Source organism: Passer domesticus, chromosome 10, assembly GCF_036417665.1.
Source record: "Passer domesticus isolate bPasDom1 chromosome 10, bPasDom1.hap1, whole genome shotgun sequence".
NCBI classification, from domain to species: Eukaryota; Metazoa; Chordata; class Aves; order Passeriformes; family Passeridae; genus Passer; species Passer domesticus.
The window spans coordinates 12,547,194-12,570,212 of NC_087483.1; the positions used below are offsets into that span (position 1 = coordinate 12,547,194).

General features: G+C 36.3%; 1 protein-coding gene across 9 annotated transcripts in view; it reads left to right on the forward strand.

The window, feature by feature from the left end:
* LOC135308618 (uncharacterized) overlaps positions 1-23,019 on the forward strand; it is an 88,025-nt gene that overhangs the window by 37,381 nt on the left and 27,625 nt on the right. For all 9 annotated transcript variants that reach the window (XM_064433811.1, XM_064433810.1, XM_064433813.1 and 6 more), the window contains 2 exons: positions 15,240-15,364; positions 18,676-18,775. In XM_064433811.1, coding sequence (XP_064289881.1) covers positions 15,240-15,364; positions 18,676-18,775 — 225 coding nt within the window. The remainder of the gene's footprint in view (positions 1-15,239; positions 15,365-18,675; positions 18,776-23,019) is intronic.

A 23,019-nucleotide genomic window follows, 5' to 3' on the forward strand; every position in this document is an offset into this window, starting at 1 on the left:
AGCTAAATTTAATTTATCTGTGCATAAGGACTCAGTTTTTCTTTCTTTTACATTTAGTCTACTGCTTCACTGGGGCCATAATTTATTAATAAAAATTTATTGTTTTAAATTAAATGTTTTCATGAAGAAGCATTCACATGTAAAGGAGAATATCTGTCTTTTTAGGAGAGGAAGTTATTGCTTCTATTCATTTATTTTGTTCTAAAATCTAATTAAATCTTCTTATAAGCTAAATTCTTTTTTCCTAAAAAGCCAATTTTTAGACCATATCATACTTCCCTGAGGTCAATGGAACTGACCCATTGGCCAGTGTGGGTGATTCCACCCTCATGTTTGGGTTTAACTTTCAGTCATTTTGTGTAACTATTGGATAAAAATTGTCTCAAAAATTCTATCAGGGACCCAAGGAGGTTTTTTAGGTAAATTTGGAGACTACCAAGAATGCTTACTAAAATGAATAATTTTTTAAAAGGCAGGGTTTTTTTGTTTAATCATTAAAATAATATTTTGGATTTCTTGAGAAAACAAATTTCTGTGTCACATGGCAAAGCAAAAACACTGTTCAGAATTCGTCTGCTTTCCTTTTCGAGATGAAAGTTCTCATGATCTACTGTGGCAGAAAATTATGTAGATAAATAAGTATACTTTGGATTTGAAGGAGAGCAAGTTCATTAAAGAAAAAAGAAAGCAATCACCAAGGTATTATGAGTGCTTTTTCCTTTTTACTAGGGGATCCAAACCTACTTCACTTAGAATTTTTCTGGCAGGCCACCTAAGTTCTGCACTACTATTTCACACTTGTGGAAAGGAGATGTTATATTCTGAAGTACAGGAAAAAAGGGGCAAAAACACAACATGTGGTTGAAAGCTTTGGTGTAAGTTTTAAATGAGGAGTGCACAACAGTTTTCTATGAAATAAGAGTGTTTTGAGAGGTTGAGAAGAGGGTGTGAATGTTAAACTTTAGAAAATAAGAGAAGGTACATCTCAAACGTAGAACCTTTAAGAATCACTGGGGAGAAAAAGGACTGAAACTTGTTCCTCTCCAGTTTCTACTGTTGCATTTTCTTGGTTTCTGTGGGTAACATGATTAAAGTGGGACTCTTAGTTTCTGGTGGGCTCCTTTGTATATTCCTTGCTTTTCTAAACTCTTTCCTTAAAACTTCATTTTAACCTAAGGAGCATGGCAAAAAAAAAGTTGTAATAAGTGGAAAGTATGTTAGAAGATAAGGAGATTATTTAAAGCATTTTAGTATTAATGAGGAAAAAAAGTGGAATTTGATGAAAAAGAAATTAATTTTAAGAAGTTCAATGAACCAACCTAAGAAAAGAAAGGCCAAAGCATGTGAGCAGAAAGACTGTCATCCAATGGAAAAAGGTTTCTAAAGAGAGAAACTGTGATTTAGCAAGAGTAAATCCATGCATGTATCTGTTTATGTTGAAAGAAAGGCCAAGCAGCACTCAGATTCCTATCTGTAGGATCTCCAGAGCTCCAGAATGACAGTTGCTAACCATTATGCCATCACAGTGAGTCACCCTCTTCACTTCATACCTATCTCTAACTACTTCAGATTCTTCAGATTTCTTTCTGAATTAAGGAAAACCCACCAGAAATTTAATTAGTTTTTATCTTAAAATAGTAAAAGTTTGCAATACAGACTGAAAAAATGTCAAGTTCCCTGTGTACAGTGTTTCTTTAATATGTCTGTCCCTATGTTTTTGCAGCTTCTAACAATTCTAAGCAGTGAGGCTCATTCAGATCAGACTCAAGATGAGTATCAGGAGCTCAAGGTGCTTTCCCTTTGAGGTCTGCAGTTCTGTGAGAGGATATTCTGCTGTGAATATTACACCCTTTCCTTTCTCTCAAATATCAAATTATCTGCTGCTGTGCGAGTCCTTGGCCCAAACATTTCTCTAACTAAATTAATGGCACAACTTTAAGGTAATGAATCTGTTCGAAAGATGCAGGTGTGTAATTCTGATAGCTTTAATCAATTCCTTTGGATGATATGCCAAAAAGTACATTAGCTGAGTCAGCATGAGCTTCAATTTTACATGGGAATGTAGATATACACTATTATAATCTGCAACTAATTTTTTTTATCCATTCATTTGGTACATAAATTTCATTTTGTATTTAACGCAGGGGAATTTGAAATAATTGAATTTTCTTTCATCATATTTCATGGTGTTTGGCATGCCTGTATACTAAACTTAGTTACTCTTTTCCACAAAGTCTATGTAAAGACTATTTCAACTGAGAAAATAAGAATTTTTACACATAACCAGATTAAAAAATGACATCATGGAGCCCCATGTCTTTAGTGTAAGTGGCAGGACAGAACCCTCTTTAGAGTGCCCGCTGAAGGCAGCGGAACTATAACTGAGGTGGATAACTATAGTGGAGTTAAAAAAATGTATGCTCTGCTTGTTACAATAGAAGAGAAGCAGTTGAAAGAATACCTGTGACTTTTACTGGGTTATTTAATGTTATTACAGAGAATCATCTGATATATTCACAAAAAATATTTGTATGTTTCCCTGTTTATACTGTTATGTTTTCCTTATTCTAGAATGCTCTAAGCATTTAAAGTTTGATTATATATAAATTAACAAAAGTAGGCTCTTAGTGAATTAATTATTCGATTAGAAGTTGTAACAGGCAGTGTTAGAAATGGAAGTTGAGTACCCATTTCCATTCTGTTCAGCTCTATGCAAGAAGGGCTACTAATGACACTTTATCATAGACAGTTTTCAATGTGCTGAATTTATGCTTTTTTATTTGCTCCCCTAAAATATTCTTCTTAAAATTTCAGGAAAAAACATACTGAAGGATGATAAACTTTCCACAGACTTTAATTGATAGTCTTGGAAGTAAATTTCAGTGATCAAAACATTTACAATACAGCACAACAAGAAACAAGGTTTGGAAGGAATTATATAAAGTTGTATATAAACAAAACTTTGGCAATGTCAAATCAAGAGGAGAGATTAATTTGATGGTCTGTTTTTCTGTAGAATTCTTTATGCTTTTCTTGGAAGCAAGTCACACTAGTAAGTATGGGAGATGGAAGTCAGAATAATTGGAGTTATGATCTGATACAAAGTTTTATTGTATGATGGAAGCCTATGTTTCCCTGGTGGTTTTTTTGTATCTTGAATATAGTGTTTAGCTGTGACCCACCGGCCAAATATACAGTTTCTGCAAGAGTACAACAGGAGGGCGGGGTATCTTCATGAATGAAATGAAAAGGCAACCTCCCACAAAAGGCAGATGGCTACCACTTAACCCACATTAGTTCAGTAAGTAAGAATTCAGAAATCTTAAGCTTGGTTAATTTTTATAATTAATAGTCTCCAAAGACATTCCGGGACATGCAGATTTCTGGAGTGACAGAGGATCCCCTACAGTTTATGTCTCATCCATAGACTGATTAGTTGCAGAAGGAGAAGTAAACACAGTCTACGTTTGGAACTTCTGCCATCACTTTTTCATGTTTGCAGAAGCTGTCTGATGAAAGATAAACAGCCCTGAAGGAAGAAATAATTCTTTCTACTGGGTCTTATAAGTTAGACCTCAAAAGGTAACAGCATACTTAACATTTGCTTGCCAATCCTTAAAGCTGGATTATAGGCTTACATTAAAAATATCTGCCAGGGAAGACTAAAGAATAACGTTACATCAAATATTTCCTCTGAAAATAACCTTCAGTGTTAAGAGGTTACACTTTAGTCATGAAAATGTTGCTCTTTTCTTTTCTAATTATTTCAAAGAGAGCAGATTTTATGCAAAGACTCAGGGCTGATCTAGGCAGGTCTTACCAGTTATGGACCTTCTTTGTTAACTTCTCAATTTCTGAGTATTTAAATGAATTTTGAGATACCAGTGGAGATGGGATTGATCATCTCTTTGAGATCCTGAGGGGCATTAGCACAGGGTTTTGCTGTGCAGGATTTGTTTTTCATACAATAAACTTGCTATATGTGACCAAATTGCTCATTACACTGTCTGCAGCTTGGACAGTCACCATGTTGATCATTATTCAAATATAGAAATTTAATGCAAAAATCCTATGTCTTGAAGAGTTAGTTTCCTAGAGTAAGTTTTGCTTACGTAAGACAAGATGTAACGACTTTGTGAAATCAGTTTTAGCAACTTATGGATGACTATGTTTAGATAACCAGAACTTTTAATATTAACACTGTTAAAATAGGCAGAGAAAGTAGAGTGCCTATAAGGGAAAAGTGGTATAAGATCTCTTTAAAGATATTTTTAATAGTAGTAATAAATTCACTAATTGGCCTATTTTATTGTGAACCTTGGGGAATTTTAGTTGGTTATTTTATCAATTCATTTACATTTATGAGCTGGGTTTCAGTAGGAAGTTTCATATATTGTTCAGTGGCCTGTAGTTATGATGAAATATGGGTTTGTAACTTAGCTGCTTCCCAACATCTGAGTTACTATCTCTCCTAAATACTGTGGTATTACCATTTTCTTACGCACTTTCCACAAACTTGCTGATAGGATGAGGCACCCAAATCTCTCCTGGGAATGATACTGATCCTTCCTATTTGTGACATGCTATACTTGAGATAATTCACAGCATCTACAGTCTCCAGGTGTAAGGAACACTTGGTTAAATCCTGTCTTTCCCTCACCTGGAAGGCCTGAAAAGGAACATCTGGCACATTGTACACATTGCTCACATTTGTTCACGGTTGAAAGTGATAAACTGTGGCAGGTTTTCATTCTTCAGAACAGTTTTGAACAGCCACTCAAATTTTTTAGCTTTCAGCTGTTGTCCTTGGCATAAGGAGATTGAAAATCATTCCCCTTAGTTTAAATGAAGTAACTTTGATACTTGGTGGGAATGCTTGACCTCAGGGTTGAATTTCCTATGGCCTGGGTATAGCAGCTACAGTAACAGTAGTTACTGAGTCTGAGAGGTGCCTGGTGTACTGGAGGACACTGGTCACTGCCTGGTCCTCGCCCAGAAAAAATCCCTATTTTGTGCTTCAGCCCAGTAAAATTTAGTGTTGTGGCATTTATGGAACTGGTCTGGGCCTGCATCCCCTCCCAAAATTCCATGAATCTGTATTGCATGGAATAGAATGAAAATGGCGGTTATCTTAATTGATAGAGGACTTTGCCATGGTTTTGTACCTATGTCACAGGGGGCTCTCTGGGTGCCCTGATGTGCTGCAGGGTGGGAATACACTTTTGGGGGCAGCTTAGAGTGAGACCTGTCACCTTCAGTAGAGGCAGGAAGTGGAGAGCAAGCAGCTGCCTTTGGGAGATGAGCACAGCTGCAGGTATCTCCAAATTCCTTGCTGGAAGTAGTAAGAGTCTTTCATACCACAAAGACTCTCAGAGAGTCTTAACCACCTGTGGTGGTTGCTGTTTTACAGATGATATGCAGTGCCTTGAGGCTCAGGGAGCTTTAGCTGATGTCCAAAGAAGTGATGAGTCCTTCTGTACCTTCTGGAACAGCTGTGCTCCCAGCTGTGCACATCTTTATGTTCATGCTGGGTTCTGTAGTCTAGCTTCTCAGAACTGTTTTGGAGTGCCATATTCAAACCCTATTCCTCTTATATCTTTCATTATAGGAATGTTGATTCTCATACTTGAAAGTGGAAGCACAGAAATGTTATAAAATTCACTGAAAGCGAATTATTTTATGTTGCATACTGATGTCATGTTAGGCACAAACCCTCATGAATTAATTCAGATTTTCCAACTTTGCTTAAGGTCTTTTAGCTCAAGGAGATCTTAATTAAAGGCAGATTGAATCAAATCCAAATAATAGCAGAGGGTAGGGGTGGTGTTTACTTTGACTTTAATAGAGATGAAGTTCCAGTTTTATTCAAAGTCATGTCTGAAAATACCTTAAACCCACTATATGATGGCTATGCTGTAGAAATTACAAGGGCTAATACAAACATTGCTGAACCCAGTCTCCTGCTGGATGTAAGGAATTGTACCTAACAAAACAAAAGTTGATTTAGATTTTATCCTTTATACTTTCATTACTAATTCTGCTCTTGTTTTTATTTTATCCATCATTATTATAAGCCTTTGGCAAAAGAAGCAAAACCAAAATAGTTTCCCACCCAAACTATTCAATGGTCTTGAGGCAAGGGAAAAGAAATAACCTTGTTGTTTGTATAATGATAGCTAAAGGTTGCATGGGGTAACATACTTTTATCTCCAACATTATGATCAATATGTCACAGTACTGTTAGAAATACATACAAACAGCATGATTAGGGTCTTCAAATGAGGTGCACTCAGGTTAGGCATGCTGCAAAAGCCATCTCTGTGACCCTTAAAAAACCTCAGTAATTTTCCATTCTTTTCCGTAAAACATATTATGGGCATGGAATTCTGTCCATCTAAACGTGCAGCTTGACTCATTGAGTGAAAGTAATGTAAATGAAATCTGAATTACATCTGTGTTGTGTTATAATGAATAACGTCTGCTTGCTAAGACACTGAGTCAAGGACCTAGTTCTGTGGAAGGAAAATATTTGTGTGTTGCACTGGAAAAGCTGACAGGCATACATCTGTGTGCTCTGCTTCACATGCTGAACACTAGGAATAATGCAAATTGTTGATTTGGCTGGGAGTAGGAAAAACATGGTTCGAGAATCAGACCACTTTCTGCGTGACTAATTTTGAGAAGAAAATGCAAAGTCTTGAGCACTTTTTTTTTAAAGTCTGCTTATTTTGTCTTTCATATTTTGTATTACTTGTGGTATTAGCTTCAGTCTGGAATGTCTTAAGCAAAGTTCAACAAGTAAATCAACAGTTATTTTTATCCAAGATAGATAACTGATTAGCAAAGCAGGATATGAAATAGGGTATTTAATACGGTCTGAATTTTTCATGTATGTACTTGCAGCTTTAAATAAACACTGTAGCTTCCTGAACAAGCAATGCTTGTTACAGAGTTTGAGAGGCTTGTGTAATTTATATGAGGGTTGTTCAAAGCTCTCTAAATCTTTCTAATTTTGAATTTCACTGTGAGGTCAGCACTGAATATGAACAAACTTTAAGCATGACAATGGACTTTAGGCTGTTGATGTCCAGTTGCATAAAGCTATTTGAGTATGCACAAGATTTCTTTCAGAGTAATATGATAATAACACATCAAAATTTCTAAAATGTCATCTCATAAATGTAAGCTGCTCTATCCCTTTTGGCTGTGCTATACATATGCCCATACATCAAATACTAGCTTTAAAACTGCAGGCATTGTTTAGAAGACATTTTTAGAAGCATGCAAAAATGTTGTAAACCTGTGTGACCATGTAACAGATAGGGATTCAATTAATTTTCCAGTGCTCGCATTAAAAGATAAGAGTTTTGTTTGAAATAGAAAGGAAATACTTGTTCATTAGGAAGAGTTGCTCAGTACCTAGCCTGCTGCTGTCAGGAGGTACTTTGGGGTAGTGAATTCTGCTGGATGGCAGGGCCACAGGACACCAAACCTTTACCATTTCAGCAAAACAGAAACAGTGCCAGGGATTTAAACTGCTGTCCCTTCTCTTGGTGTAGACTTTCCTCAAGAGTTGCTCTAATGACTGTGCTGATGCCTCAGGGTCATAAGCCTCAGAATTTAAGTATCATCTTAACTAGCTTAGCACAAAAGCTAGTGAGAAGAAAGATCTTGGTAAAGGCAGTCTTCTGAGGCCAAAGCTCAATTAAAAAAAAAAAATAGTGGAAGTGCTGCTAGTTTTCACCTAGGAATCTTCTTGCTTGATATTACAGTTCCTTATGTACCTTATGCATTGCTTCCTTGCATGTCCAGAACTGCCTTTATCTGTATAGCTCAGAGCCTGTTTTCTACCCAGACTTGATTTTGCTCCAAGAACTAGACAGCTGAACAACTAAACACAAGGCAGCCCCAGTGCAGTGCGTGCTCTAGGAGCACATATACCACGTTCTTGGGAAGCTGGGAACTTTAAAACTGTAATAATTGTGGTAGTTTAAACAAGACCAGAAGAATTGCCTGGCACTATATGGAATACGTGTGCAGGACTACACGTACATTCTGTTGGGGAGCACTTTTGGCTTTTATTTATGCAGGTTTATTTTTAAAAGCTCTAGGGAATGTTCTGCTGTGTTAGGTAGAGTGCTGCAGATGATCTTTGCATTTCCTTATCAGCCTGAAAGGACCCATGCTTTTGTTTCCCCAGGGAGACACTTTCACCATTGGCTGCCTTGGGCCTCTTCAGTGCTTTTCTCTTTGTACCAAATGCTCTTGGTTTACTCCTGCTGGAGTCTCCACAACTTTGCCATTTGTGCAAGTAGGAAGACACCTTGGCTGAGAGACTAACTTTCATTTGCATAAAATTGGGGGTTTTTTTCTATTTTTAGTCCCCTTTGCATAGTGGATATGAAAAAGTAATGTGTATATCAAACATTTATAGAAAACATTAAGTCACTGCAACATTACCTTAAGTTATAGAAATCATTATTTAAGATGAAAGCACTAAAATTGTTAAGATGCACCTATCTGGTATTTAAAATGGCAATAGCCCAAATCAGTCTTAATAAAAGATAGAGCTTTGCAACAATACTTGGACTCCTGAAAATTTGTTCACTTTAAAATAAATATTGATGTAATCCATATATATTAGAAAACAATTCCTTGTGAAGTGACACTGCCATCCAAACTCAATTATTCTTTCTTTGCTGCAGCTGTCAAGCTCTTAGACAAATTGTGTTTTTACATTGTGCTGTTAGTCTAATATTTGCCTCATAATTTCAATGGACACTAATGAAATCCAGTGAAATCTTTTATGAGTGTTTGAAGTAAAATTTATGTTAAAAGAAGATTCGAAATTTCTAGGACTTGGTTTTCTACTTCAAGATACAAACAATTTCACAGAGAGTTTTCCAGAGTGAGAAATGTGGCCTCTTCATTCCTGTGTAGCTTATGTTATTTCACCTGAGTTCCAGCATCAATTCATTTCCCTCAAGCAGTGCATTTTCTGTTTCTATGGGGGTTTTGTGGCTCTGGGGTTGTTTGGTGTTGGGTTTGGTTTGATTTGTTTTTGGTTTGGTTTTTGTTTTCTACCTGAATATTTTTTTTTCTAAAGTCTGTTAGGTAAGTTAAGTTATGAGGAAAAAAAGAAAAAAAAACACTTATTTTTATGCATTAGCTTGGAATAGATCTCTTCAGGGGCACAAAAAAATTTCTTGTCTCTGTTTCTGGAACTAATACTGATTTAAATCTCTTTAGGTTGGTCCATTATTTATTCCCCTTGAAATGAGGCCTCTCTGTGGAAAGTACATGTTTCAATGCTGCCATGTGGGACACCAAGTCATTCTTTTAATAAATCAGAAATATTTTTAATTTGTTTACATTTCAATATTCCATAGCTTTCTACTTGGAACAAAAGTTAATTTTACTAGATTTAAGCATGAGTCAATATTACATAATGGTTTATAATGTCAGATGTAAAACAGGCAAAACTACCATTTAATTTAGGTCACTGGCTATATTTCTTGGTGATTCTGAGTTTAAGTATCTTGGTTTCCTTCCCTCCTCTGCACTTCTTCTTCATTTCTTCTCTTTCTCTTGTCAATTTACACAATATGGTGTTTAGAATTAAATGTTGTCTCAGTCATTTTGTTCAACATTTTAAATTTTTGGCATGTATATTTCATGTACTTGGACACTGAGATCAAGCTTCTCTCTTTATTTAGCTTCTTAGTGCCATACAAGCCATTGCTTCTAGCATTTGAACAGATGCATGCATCTGCTCTGTATTAGCCTATCTTTTCTTGATAATTAGTTGAGAAAGAATAAAAGGACTTTGTATCACATCCTTTCAGTATTTCACTCTTCCTTTGGTGGCCAAATTTGATTGAATAACATCCTAAGTACTCTGAGCTTATATCCACTCAAGACCAATTTAACATTTTCTCAGATAATCTATTGCATTTGCTTGAGTTTTTTCTAATATACACTGACAACTGTACTTTCTTTTAGTAGTCAGCTTTGCTTGGTATTACAATGAGACTTTGAAATCAGGCTTTTTTTTAATTTATGTTGGGTCTAGGGAGGCCCCATGAAATTCCTCTGAATTATGATGAAAGATGACAAAGACAAAGCAACTAATTTTAAAATATTTGAGTGTAAATAGGCATCTGTGGCAAAAAAAAGAATAGTCTGGGGTTCCATCACTTAGAACAGCCTAAATAAATATCACACATTTCTATTAGCATTTAATATTTTTCTGTATTTAGCCACCCCCATACCCTCCAGTGTACATCAGAAGCAAGTGTGAGTGGAAACCAGGCTGAAGCTACAGCTGCTTCTTTGATGTGCTTCATGACAACATATTTGTGTCAGATCTGATGTTGTGAGGCAGTTTTGTTCTTCCATGTGAGTGGAAACAGAGTGCAAGAGACATATTTCAGCTTTCACAATGCCTTCCTGCTCAGCACCACTGTAATTTTCATTAAGTCTCTTTACTGCAAAGGAGAAGGGATTGGCTCCTTGTTTTCACCTTCACATGGAGTTCTGTGCTGTGAACTGAAAATCTTGGTTCTCCTCTGCTTCACCATGAGCTGAGTCACAGAGTTAAACATGCTCAAATTTGTATGGTAAGGAACTGAAATATAACACAAGTGTGAATCCTGGGGCTTGTGTCTACCTCTGCATGTGATTTCCCAGTCACTGCAACTTTTATCATCTTTTTTGCCATTAAAACTGACCATTGCAGAAGTACAGGAAAGCTCTGACATCAGCCAAGGATAACCATCACTTCTATTCCCTGTTTTTTTCAAACTTTCATGGTTATTGTGACTGGAGAATGACAGAAACATTGGGCCAAGCAACCTAAATGTAAAAACCACACTTCCACAGCACACAGTTGTAATCTGGCAATCTGAGTCTCTGTAACTTGTTGGCCAGATGGGAGTGAGACAGGAAGAGCAGCACTTGCAGAATAGCAGTCACCCAGGGCTGTGCCAGAAGGAAAGCGCTACTAGGGCATGAACCTTCAAAGCTACACACCCAGAGTGCTCAGGATATGGTGCAGAGCCAGAAGAAATCTAAGTATTATTTGCTCAATCAACAAGAGGCAAGCTTGTTGTGCTTCTTGCACAGAAGCCCTTCCTGCCTCCAAGTAGTCTGCACAGCACAATTCCTGAGAGAGAGTGAAGAGTCAGGGTATCCATGAATTATAGAATTTTTGCAGCATTCAGGCAAGTATTTGGATTGACCAAGGTATTTTTTAAAGGGATCTGTGCAACAGGGGTCATGGACAATACAAAGGTCATGGACAATACAGATTTCTAATTATGTCTTGGCGGTTTTTCCTTGTCTCCCTAAAAATGCAGCCATAATTTTTATTGCCCATTTCTTACTTACTAAAAATTACCGGACTCATAATGAGAAAACAGAAACACTCCTTGGTGATGTTCCACTACAGGAGAAATGAAGTGCTCAAAGAAAATCCTTTGGAAGTCTTCTATCCTTTAAAATGATAGGCAAGATGCTCAGGAATGTAAAACTGCTCAGATCTTCAAAGGATCTGCAAAGATCTTCTATTCTATTTTCTCTCATTAGCACACTCTGTAAGTAATAGAAGTAAGCCACACTGAAGAGTGGCTTTTAATAGGGTTTTCATGGTTGTGGGGTTTTTAAGCAGAAATTAAAGACATGGTTTCTTGAAGTATTCTTTTGTCATTTAAGAAACTGCTTTCCAAATTTATGACAATCATAATTAATGGTTTTCTTAAAATACCTTCTCTCTCCTTATACTACTTAAAATTATTGTGTATCATGGCTTGGATCTCTCTTTCTTAAATACTTAAATACAGTATATAATTTAAGCATGAGCCAAATCTCTGCAAATGCTATCAAATATGTTGGACTTCTCTAACTAACTTTTCAAGTAACACATCCTGATTTACTGCTTTGCTGGAAACACAGGAAGGAACAATAGGACTTGAATTTTTTTCAGGAAGACCTCTTAACAAAAGTGGTGAAGCTTAGGCATTGACTATTTGTAGAATTTATAATCTCTCTTCAATATTTTCTTTCAAGTTGAAATCTGAATTGTTATTTTTGTTCATGTAACTGTCTTTTTATATACATTTCAGCAAGCATCAGATAAGACCAAAGTCTTGCCTCACAAAGTATGACTTTGATAAAATCTTGTTCTCTTTGGCATTTTCCATCCAAAAATTGAGTTGGAGAAGAACGAGAAGGGAAAATTTCTAGGGGCTGAGCAGTGAAGTTTAATTCCAACACTGAAAGGTCTCCCAGATGAATACAGCAAACCAGACAGCCCAGTAGACATGAACTCTGGCCCATAACCTGCAGATAAATCTGGTTGCACAGACAATTACCTCCACAGCCCAGTGATGTCAGTGGAAATCCATGCAGGGGTAAGGATTTGTGGGCAGACATTTGGCTCTGCTCAGGTCAGGGAAGCTGTTCAGGTATTCCATTTCTCCGTAAAGTGAGACAGATTCTTGCAGCCATTCCATACTTCTACAGTAGACCATGATTCAGTTCAAGCCACTAAGGACTGCTGGCTGTCAGGCTAAGCTGGATGCTGCATTCGTCCTTCACCACTAGAAGTTAGTCCCATATCTTGGATAAGGGTGTGAGTGGAAATAAGATTTTTTTTTTTATCCTATTGTTATTTCCTTTTTCTTGCCACACAACAAAGCTTATTCAGTTTTACCCTGGGTTTGATCATCTGTGAGGATAAATATAAAAAGGTGAAATTTGACTTGTAACAGAGCTTCATGGGGCAGTTGACTATTTGGTAACTGAATCAAAACAATGATGCTGTAATTTTTGTACTTTCATAACAAAAATTCCATTCACATTCCTTATGCCAGTTTATAAATGTTAAAGACATCCTCTACGCATACTTTTCTATGATCCAGTCATCACTTAACAAAATGCAGAAGAAATGTGTTTTATTTATTTATTCCACAGTGTTGCTATTCCATACTTGGATACATATTTTGTAAGTATTTTTAGTTAGTTCCTCTAATTGTCTCTACTTGCTTTCTCCTGTCCTGATGTCATGTGTGCTTGGCCAAAAAGTAACAGATGTCCCATCCATTACAAATGTAAAAGACTGACTTGCTGAAGTCTTCAGTGGAAAAAAAAAGAAGTCTTCTGAATGGTTCAAACTTCCTGGTATCTTTTCCTTCACTCTATCTTTGCTTCTGTTTTCTTTCTTTAGACTTCTTTTTTCACTAAAGTCATTTTTTACTCCCTATGTTCAGAATACTGTTTTGAAAGCTTTTTCTCTCAGAAATCTAAGATAGTTTAGACTAAATTTTGATGGACTAAATGAAACAAAAGATTGCCTTAAATTTGACTTGTTTCATTAGTATTTTATGAGTTCCATGGACAACATCCTAATTAGTTTTATGGTTTTCAGTTTAGAGTTTGCTAGGAACAAAGCACGCAACTGAGAGGACGCTGTAGCATCTATGTCTGTTGTTTTGCCTGATATTTTGGTTAGCACAGGTATCCCATTTAAAACCTGGTTCTTCCATTCTTCTAGTTCTAACACAGATTTTTGGATGAATCATCAATTTATATCCTTTGAGGTACTACAGTAAGAATTATCAATGTATCAATGTACAGTGAAGGCACACTGAAAGTCAGTGTGAGATCGTGATGGCAGTTCCAGCCTTTCCATTTTGGCCTCTGAGAAAACATAGAAGGCAAGTGATGCTGCCAAGTTTCCAAATCATTATTAAATTATGCTTTTGAGTTCATTAATTTAAGCTATTATCTGGATTGCATAATAGTCAGAAGCACCCCACAGAAATTGAGGATAGTAGCTGTCGTGGAGCACCAGTGCTGTGGCTACAGCTGCTCATATCACAGCTTTGCAGTTCCGCATGAATGAGGCTATCAGGGGCTCTTGGCCTCCCCAGTAGGTATTTCCCTGCTTTATTCATTTTAAGAAATACTGACTCCTCTGATTTTTGGCTATTACTTTTCTCTGGCACAGCTGAACTATTTTATAAGACACAAACCTTCCCACACTTCAGCTCACGTCTCTGGCAAGCCAGCAGTCCGTGTTCCTACGAAGCCAGAATGTATGGATGGCAGCCATGCAGCTGACATAGTTTGATTTAAATGACTGTAGTGGGAGAGAGCAAAGTAATGAGTCCTCCAAAACAGGAGGCTCTCGGAAGAAACTCTTGCTGCTGCTCATGACTGACCTTTCTCTTCAGTCTTTCTGGTCTCTGCATTTTGGCCTTCATAAAACATACTTCCCAAAAACCTTGGACTAAATGACGAGGAAAACATTTTTTTCTACTGTATACAAACTTTTCTCTCCAGATAAATTCCCTTCTGAATTTACCATTCAGAAATCCATAGGGTTTTACTTCCTTTTTGCCACAACTTTTTTTCTTGTTCAAATGCTTACCAGACTGGAACACTAGGGGAAATCCTCAAGAGTCTTAAACCATGTTATTTTCTGTGCATATTTGTAAATAACAGCATAGACAGTTATGAATTTATCAATTACAATATGAATAGATTCTTGGGAGTGTCCTGTGCAGTGACAGGAGTTGGACTTTGATGATCCTTGTGAGTCTCTTCCAACTCAGGATATTCCATGATTCTGTGATAGTTCTTGCAGTCTTTTCCTTATCCTCCTTTTTTAGTGTCATTGGGACACAGACTGAAGAATAATAATAGGAAGGAACACCTTTGACTGGTTAGACTGTGTGCTGGTATTTTGCTGCTGATTGTGCCATACCCAGAGAACAATGTCTGCAGGAGCTCAAAGGGATAACTGTCGTGATAATCTGTGTTGTCCTTGCTGTTTCCTGCACACAAAAAGCAGAGTATTCCTGTAGACTTATTCTTCCTGCAGGTTTTGTCACTGATACATCTAACAAAATATTTAGTGAAACCACCTCATGATATGATTACGAGACCCATTCTTTCAGTACACATTTTTTTCCTTTGCATGGAGATGTTCATATTCTAATAAACATTCAATTTAGAGTATTTAATTTAGAACATTACTTTTAACCTAATAGTTTATGTTAAATTTAGCCTAAACACATGGCATGAAAATCCAGAAGGTACAGCTTTAGACCATACGTAGCACTTCTCTGAAATATTGTCCTGACTTAACTGGGATTATTCAGGTATTTAATATTAAGTGCAAAAGTTTTGCTGAGCTAGGACCTTGTGTAAACATAATATCATTCTTGCTTTTACAGTATTAGAGGGAAATATAGGAAAGCTAAACAAGACAAACTCAACAAAGGTATGTGGTATGTCAATCTGAAGACAGAGAAGAAAAAAAAATCAGATGCAAGACTTGAGGAACTGGATTCAGGGTCATGTGAGTAGAAATTATTCTCTTGAAAGATTACACAGAAATTTTTTGAATATAGTTAGGACAGAGACATTTTTTATTTCTTGTTAACATTATATTCCTGTAGCTCATATAGAATAAAGATACAGTTTTTTTTAATTATTATTTTGACATTACCATTAAGGCTGCCACTACATCCTGTGGAAATGGGCTCTTAATTGTCATATAATAGATTATAATTTTGAAGTTTTCCCCTTGCAAGCAAATTTCCTGTTTAAGACACTTGAAACTATAAGGTTGCTGTTATGATGCCTTGCCTACACAGGACCCTGTATATTTTCTTTCCTGCAACATTTTTGCAGTAGCATAGCCTTTTATTTACAATTTCAGAAGCCAAGGATCACATCTTCTGTAATTCATTAGACTCCAATGGCATTTTTTTGAAATTTTAGCCATAAAAAGTTTCCAATCTCCTTTTCCAGTTTTGAGGAAAATAAGCATTTACTATAGGTGATCTCAATAAAAAATACAGAAGCATTGGTTTATGTAAACAAATTAGCCCTTTTGACAACCTTGGAAGAACAAGCAATCCTACAGTTACACACCTCTTAGCTTTTAAGTTGCAAGTAAGCAAATCCATGTTCCGACAGATATCTGAGCCTCATTATTCATTCAGCATTTTGAAATTCTTGTTCTTTCTGTATATACTAATTTCTAATTGGCCAAATGTAGAAAAATGCAGGTAAGGTGGTAATGGCTGACTTGTTTGTGATAAATCATCTTTTAGAGCCTGGGATGATTCTCTACTTACTTAAAATTTTGTAATATTTTTGGCATTAAGCGTCATTTTGGTGTTGAAACCTCTCAGAAAACAGCCACCTTATGCAGCTGAGCCTGAAAGGGAGAACTGAGTTGAAACAAATAAGATTTGGATCTGAAATGTCCATATCCATTTATGAGCACACTTTGTTAAAGGATGTATTACAGTAGAGGCAGTGCACAGACAGAAGGGATGATATGCCAGCTCTGTCCAGTATAAATTAAGTTGCTGAAGCTTTAGCTTATGACGACACTGAAATTTAAATTTTGAGCAAGAAACTAAAAGTGAGGAAATATTTTGCAGGAACAGAATGAAAGGAATGGTTATATGATGTTGAAATACACAGCCTGCAATAGCTTTGTTTCTTGATAGGTTTTCTTCTCAGAAAATTATTGTTTGTGCTTTGGTATTCTGCTGAATGTGGCAGCTGATTCCTTTTAAGCCAAATTATTCCTAACAATCCAAACCGAATCAGTACATATCATAAAATAAAATATTCTGGACATTCTAGTGATATTTTCCAAACTCATTCTGTTTATGCAACACATTCAAGCAGTCATGCGATCTTTAAAATCATACAGTCTTGTACTATAATTGTTACAGATTAATAAAAAAACAAAGCTCAAACACAAAGCACAACTGAAAAAAATTCTATGATTCTGAAAAGAACAAATTCAAGTATACTCCGCTTGCAATAGTCTGGTCCTTCTCTGCTTATTTCTTGCCCAGCAACCCCTGTTACTTTCAGTAAGTTCTAAGTTTATCTTAAAAGTCAGAGGGTAATTCATGTTCCTGGCACAATGATCAATCTTCTGTCAAGAAAACAGTGACCATACATGTGACAACCTGAACTCTTTTGTGGGAAAGACGGGAAGGGACACATTCTGTTTCTCTCCAGTTCCGTGTGTCTGAGCTCAGAGCAATTCCATGCCTGTGTCTCTCAGCTGGCAGAGGAGGTTTTGAGATTACGATTTGGTTACAGAGCAACAATTTGACCAATGCTCCCCAGCCTCCAAAGCAAATCCTGGAGAAAGACTTTGAGTGGTTTATGAAATAAATAATAAGAATGAAAAAGATAAATAAGGAATGGTTCTGTGCTGCCTTCAGCTAGAGGGCATTGAATGAAACTAGCAAATGCCAATAACAAACTACACAAAAGGATTATTTCTTCACACAATACAATGAAATTCAAACTGCCAAGGCCCTGGGCCTTGCCATGGGATGCTCTGAATGCTGTTTGTATAGGTTCAGAATTTTCCCAGAAAACTTGCAAGGAAAATAACAAAAATAAAAAGCAAAATCACATTTGGAAGACATTAAAACAGAAACACTGCTTGTTGCTTAGGATATGCCTTAGCTGTAAATTGCTAGAAGCAGTTTTACTCTGGGAGAGCATCAGTTTCTAATTGTCCTGCTCTAAGACTCCTCCTGAGGAATCTGCTGTTGGTCACTGGTCAAACTAGAATTTGAGTCTAGCAGAGCCTTTATCTGATCCAGTATAGGAAAAAAAATGTTCTTGTTCTAAGTGATGCATATCACATTTTGCAGCAAACTTCCTGATGCACAGTGGTTCATCAGTAAAAGGACAGTGTTAAGGGAAGTAAATTATGTTTCTGACCATGTAACACCTTCGATGAAGGAAAGAAGGTGGGGTAAGGAGTAGTGACTCAGCTGCCAGACTAATTAATGCATTGCTAAATAGCAACTGCCTGATACTTCTGTAAAACCATCTCTTAACATAATGTAATTATGTTCCTATGAGCTGGACATAGCACACCCCAAATTGACAAAGATGGTTTGCAAAGGAGAGGGACAGTTTTCTTATCTGTGACAGATTCCTTTGCTTCTTCATGAAATAAGGCCACACTGAGCATGGTGGTCCATGTGTTAGTCCTAAATAGCTATAAATATTTATGAATCAGGTGTTTTCCCTTATAAATATCCATGCATCTAGTATTGATGGCTTATTTAAATTTACAAATGTTAATAACCTCACTGGGCAACTCTAGGACTACATGAAAATACAAATAAATAATGAATAGTTATTATAACATAAAGCAGTCAATATTCTGCATGTCTGTCTGAAGCACAGTAAAACAGTCCCTCTCATTATTGAGTTCTTACAGCTCAGATCAGTCTCACAACAGCAGATTACTTCAGGGAATATTATGAGGGAAATATGGAGGAAATAAAGGAAATTATTTATATGCTGTATAGCATATATAAGTATATAATGTAGTCAGTGTTTATCTATGATTGCAGGAATAAAATATGCACTGAGTTCACAGGTTTTGTAGGGCTTTATGTTCATCATGTTAATGGTGGCAAGGGCAAGGCCAGAGTATTTAAAAGGTTGCTGTTACCTGTGGACTTAGGTAGGAATAGCATAGTATAGTTTTTCACTATATAAATTATAGGAATTTGCAGAAATCAAAATATGTAAGAAACAGAATAAAATTGAAGTGCTTTCTCTTAAAGAAAAGAGGAGAGTAATTTTTAATGATGAATTTGTCTTCAGTGCAGATACGAAGCAGTTTGCCTGCAGAGAAGCCAACAGCAGATGAAATCTGTAATGGAAACAGAGAGAGAGTGGGACACAGACTGCATAAATATTCACAGTATGTTATTTTTATTCATTCTAAAGTCTGTAATTCAGAAAAGATTTTCATCCTGTTCTTTCAATTTACCAAATAGACCCATTTTACCCATTTTCTTTCTGTACAAGACTAAAGAGCTAATGATGGTTTGCCTTATTTGCTTTCTTTGTTTCTAACAAACTCTTTGGTTAAATGATGTGCAGTTGAGAATATGGAAAGCTGCAATTTTCACAGTAGTGTGACCATGCTCCAAAAAGTACTTGAACTGGTAGTAAGCTGCTCATAGGTCTTGTGCCCTTTGTTTTCTGAGTTAGTTAAGAATCCTGTTCTACTTTTTAACTAATTAACTGTTTTTTTAATTAACTACATTTTGTTTTAAAACTTTCTTCTAATCAGTGTGAGAAGACCCCATACTGGCTATTTTTTTGTAGTTTAAATCATGTGTGGATTTTAATACCAGGTCCATTTCTTTTGATCTTTAGATAAACCTTATGGCTATTTAGTATGAAGTTGGGACAACAGCTGTTTTTTAAGGCATTGAGCTTTGCAAAGTCTGATTCTCCCTTTGGGTTATATATTCTTTTCTCCTCTTGTCAAGTTATCTTTTCGACTTCACCTCTGGTTTAGTGTTGCTTAATACCCATATGAGCTACAATCCTGCATGCAGTCGAGCATCAGAAGTGAAACAAGGTGTCTTCTTTCATTTTGTGTTGCTTCTGATACTCTGCTTAATGTTTTACAATATCACCCATTGCATTAGTTCATGTCTTTTTATCCCATCATGGAGACTTGGAAAATCAAGAACACATGTAATAATTTGTTGCAATGTGTATTTACGTTTCATTCCTGATTCCTGGACTACAAAGTGTGAGTATTTGTATGATTTTATAAACAACTCTTACGTCCTAAGAGATCATAAATAAATGCTGAGATTGGAAATTTATATTTTAGTAAATGTATGTTTTATACCAGAAACAAAGTCCTACTAGAATTCCTTAACAATCATTGTGAAGAACTACTCAAAGAAATTAACACAATTCAAGGAGTTATCTAGCAAAGTTGAGTTGTAATTATTTTTCCTGGCTTCTCCAGCACAGAACTTTATAAAAGGTTCAGTATAAAATCCAATGCTACCCACGCTGTCAGGAAATAAGTTTTCCCTTAGGTAGTATCCCACATCCCCTAAGAAAACATGTGGTCTAGGACCTACAATCCTTTAAGACTGCATCATGTTGCCCTAAATTCTTCAAAAGCAGCCTTAATTTAACTGTTTATATTTATAGGATACATCAGTTTATAATGTAATCCTATTACTTTGAAATTCTGAATCTTGATTTCTCAATTAATATCTTCTAGAAATCTTTCAAGTTGTTTTATTTCTTGCCAAACTGAGCAGCAGCAGCAGCAGCTTCCTTTATGGTATAGGGTGTGGAAGCCCCACTCTCAGTCTGAATAAAGAGTACATGCACACTGTGCACTGACATCCTCTGTAGCTGCTCACAGCTGCACAACAGCCCCATCTGACAACACTGGCTTTACATAGGCATCTAAACAAAAAGAAAGGAAACTAGTCATTGTCTCTGGTGAAGATTGCTGTCCTTGCCAGCAGCATGTAGTCTTTTGCTTTACAGTATTGAGGGGAAAAAAGTATGACCTAGGAACAGTAAATAGTAATGCCTAGTGATGTGTTCACTCCCTTTCAGTGAAATTATGCACAGAATGAACTCTAGCATGACCTAGCAGTTGTAGCTCTTTTCTTTGAGGGCTGATCAGACTTCTCAGTGCTGTACCTTTATATTCAGTTCATATTTAAAGTGCTACATAAGGAGTTGAAAGTGGAAACAGATTTCAAGGATCCCATTTTAGCATATGGGGGAAACACTTACTAGGTTTGCTAAAAGCTGTTGTCAAAACAGCTCTCTGCTCTGGCCTGCCTGTAGAGAAGCTGCCTACTGCCCAGGATGCTGTCAAATGCTGTGTCAACACCTCACAAGCCTGCATGGAGAATTATTCATCTCTTTTACAAAAATTGTTCTTTTTCCAAACAAACTCATCTTCAGTTGGCTTTTTTAATAAAAAATAATCTTTCACAAAGCTCACAAAGTCTTGGACACTAGAAGTGGAAAGGGCTTTTTAGGTCATCCAGTTTACACATCTGCCAGTGCATAATTGTGCACTGCAGGTTTTATTGTTTTTTATTTTTTTAATTTAATATTTAATTAAATTTAATTCTCTGCCTACTGCCTTTTTGTCCCATGTACGAAGGGAAGGAGGATTTATCAGTTCAGTCAAAAATTCGGTGGAGGAATTTTCTTATTTGCAGATTTGGCATGTCTTGTTCATCTCAGTTACCATAAAGACTTGGAGATTTTGCATATTATCCTTTCATACTAAGACCACAACCAGCAATTTTGGCTTAAAATTACATTGGAACTGAAAAAAAAAAGCAAGTTTTGAAGCTCATTCTTCAGTTGTTTATCAGATTCATTTGCATCAGAACTTGCATAGATCTAGGTATGGGAACAGAGTAAAATTGACACAAACTTTTGTTTCTCTTCTTTTTTTTTATTTTTTTCCTTTTTTTAAAGCAGAGCTCTGTCTTTATTTACAGCATCCCTAGTCTAAATCTTTTCTTCTGGTCTTCCAGAAGACAAAAATTGTTATGATGAGGCTCTGTGGGCCATCTTCCACGCTATCTCATTCCTGATTCAGCTCCTTCCCTGCACAAGGCCTGGTGTTCCCCAGATTTTAACTGATTTACAATGACTTTGTTCCTGTCAGTGGAATCTTCATGAGATTCAGTCCTCAAAACTAGGTTTCAAAACAACTTTCATCAGTGTAGCAAGGTACAAGGTAGTTAAGCATCTTCAGAAGATCTATCAGAGCTACCATAAAAGTGAGAGTTTGTTACTTAAAATCCTTTTGGGCATAAGGTTTCTGGATAACCAAAGAGAAATGTCTCTTCATGGTTGGATGTACATGCTAGGCCCAAAATTTCTGCTGCTGTGCTCACAAAATTGTAGAGGAAACACAAAGGCTTTGGTACATTAACCTCTGCATAGACTTCCAGGGCCTGTTCTTTCTTCTTTCCTTCTTTTAAAGCAATTGAAAAGAAACTGCTACCGTTCTGTCTCAAAATGTGGAAAATGCTGCTAGTTCTCTACATAACTGTTCAGGCTCCCTTTGGAGATTCTTCTTCTTGTTTCAAGACTGAGGATATATGACCATAGAAACTGCACTTTCTAAGTTTTGCTGTTTATCCACCAAATCTATTTCTTAACACAGGGCCATATTGTGTCCTAATAACATTTTATCTTTTATTTCAGGTCTCTTTAACTATTGAAAAAGCCTTGAAAAACAAACAAACACACAAACAAAAACAAAACAAAAAAAAAGTGAAATATTGTATAAAGCTACTGAAGTGAACATATTTTCTACACATGGTCAGAAAACACATTAAACATCTTAATATGTTTATGCTGAATTATACCTTGTACAAGGAAGTAATTGTTTATAACATACATAAACGCAGAATTTCCACAAACTGTTACATTGCCAATTTAGTTGCTTACAACCTCTCCTAATATTAAGTTCCAGCTTGCCTTGATTAGGTCTTCATGAGAGCAAGGGAAATGGATTTGACAACAGGAACTAAAAGGTACTGATTTCAAAACACCATGTTTACCTTGCAAGATGTACCCAGAGATAAGGAGACTTAGTTCCAATCATTCCACTGAATCAAGTAATTTTGAACTTTGTTCTGCTGATACATTGGTATAATGATAAAAATGTCTTCTTTTTGTACTTGACAATGGACATAAATTTAGAACATGAAATTGAAAATTTTAGTCCTTTTTTTTATTTGCTCTGGGGAAAAGACCAAGAGCTCTTCTGGATATGATTGCCTTAAAAAGAATACCCTATAACTGAAAAAAAACCCCAAAACCCAACCACAAGAAAACCCCACAGGGATCCACTCAGAAGCTGAAATATATGAAGTTTATGTAATAACATGTACTTATTGGTCATTATGGTATCAAAAGTTACTGACAGTTTATATGTTTTCTGGAACTAAGAAGTCAACTGTTCATTTTTTCCCAGGCTTTTACACATCTCATTGCTATCTAATCTAGTGTCCACAAACCCACTGTAAACACAGACTGATGCAAAGATAAACAGAACACTGAAGATTCAAATTTTTCTCTACATAAGTCTTCCCAACTTAATTTACAGCCAACTTTCCATATGTATCAATTTTCAGGGGA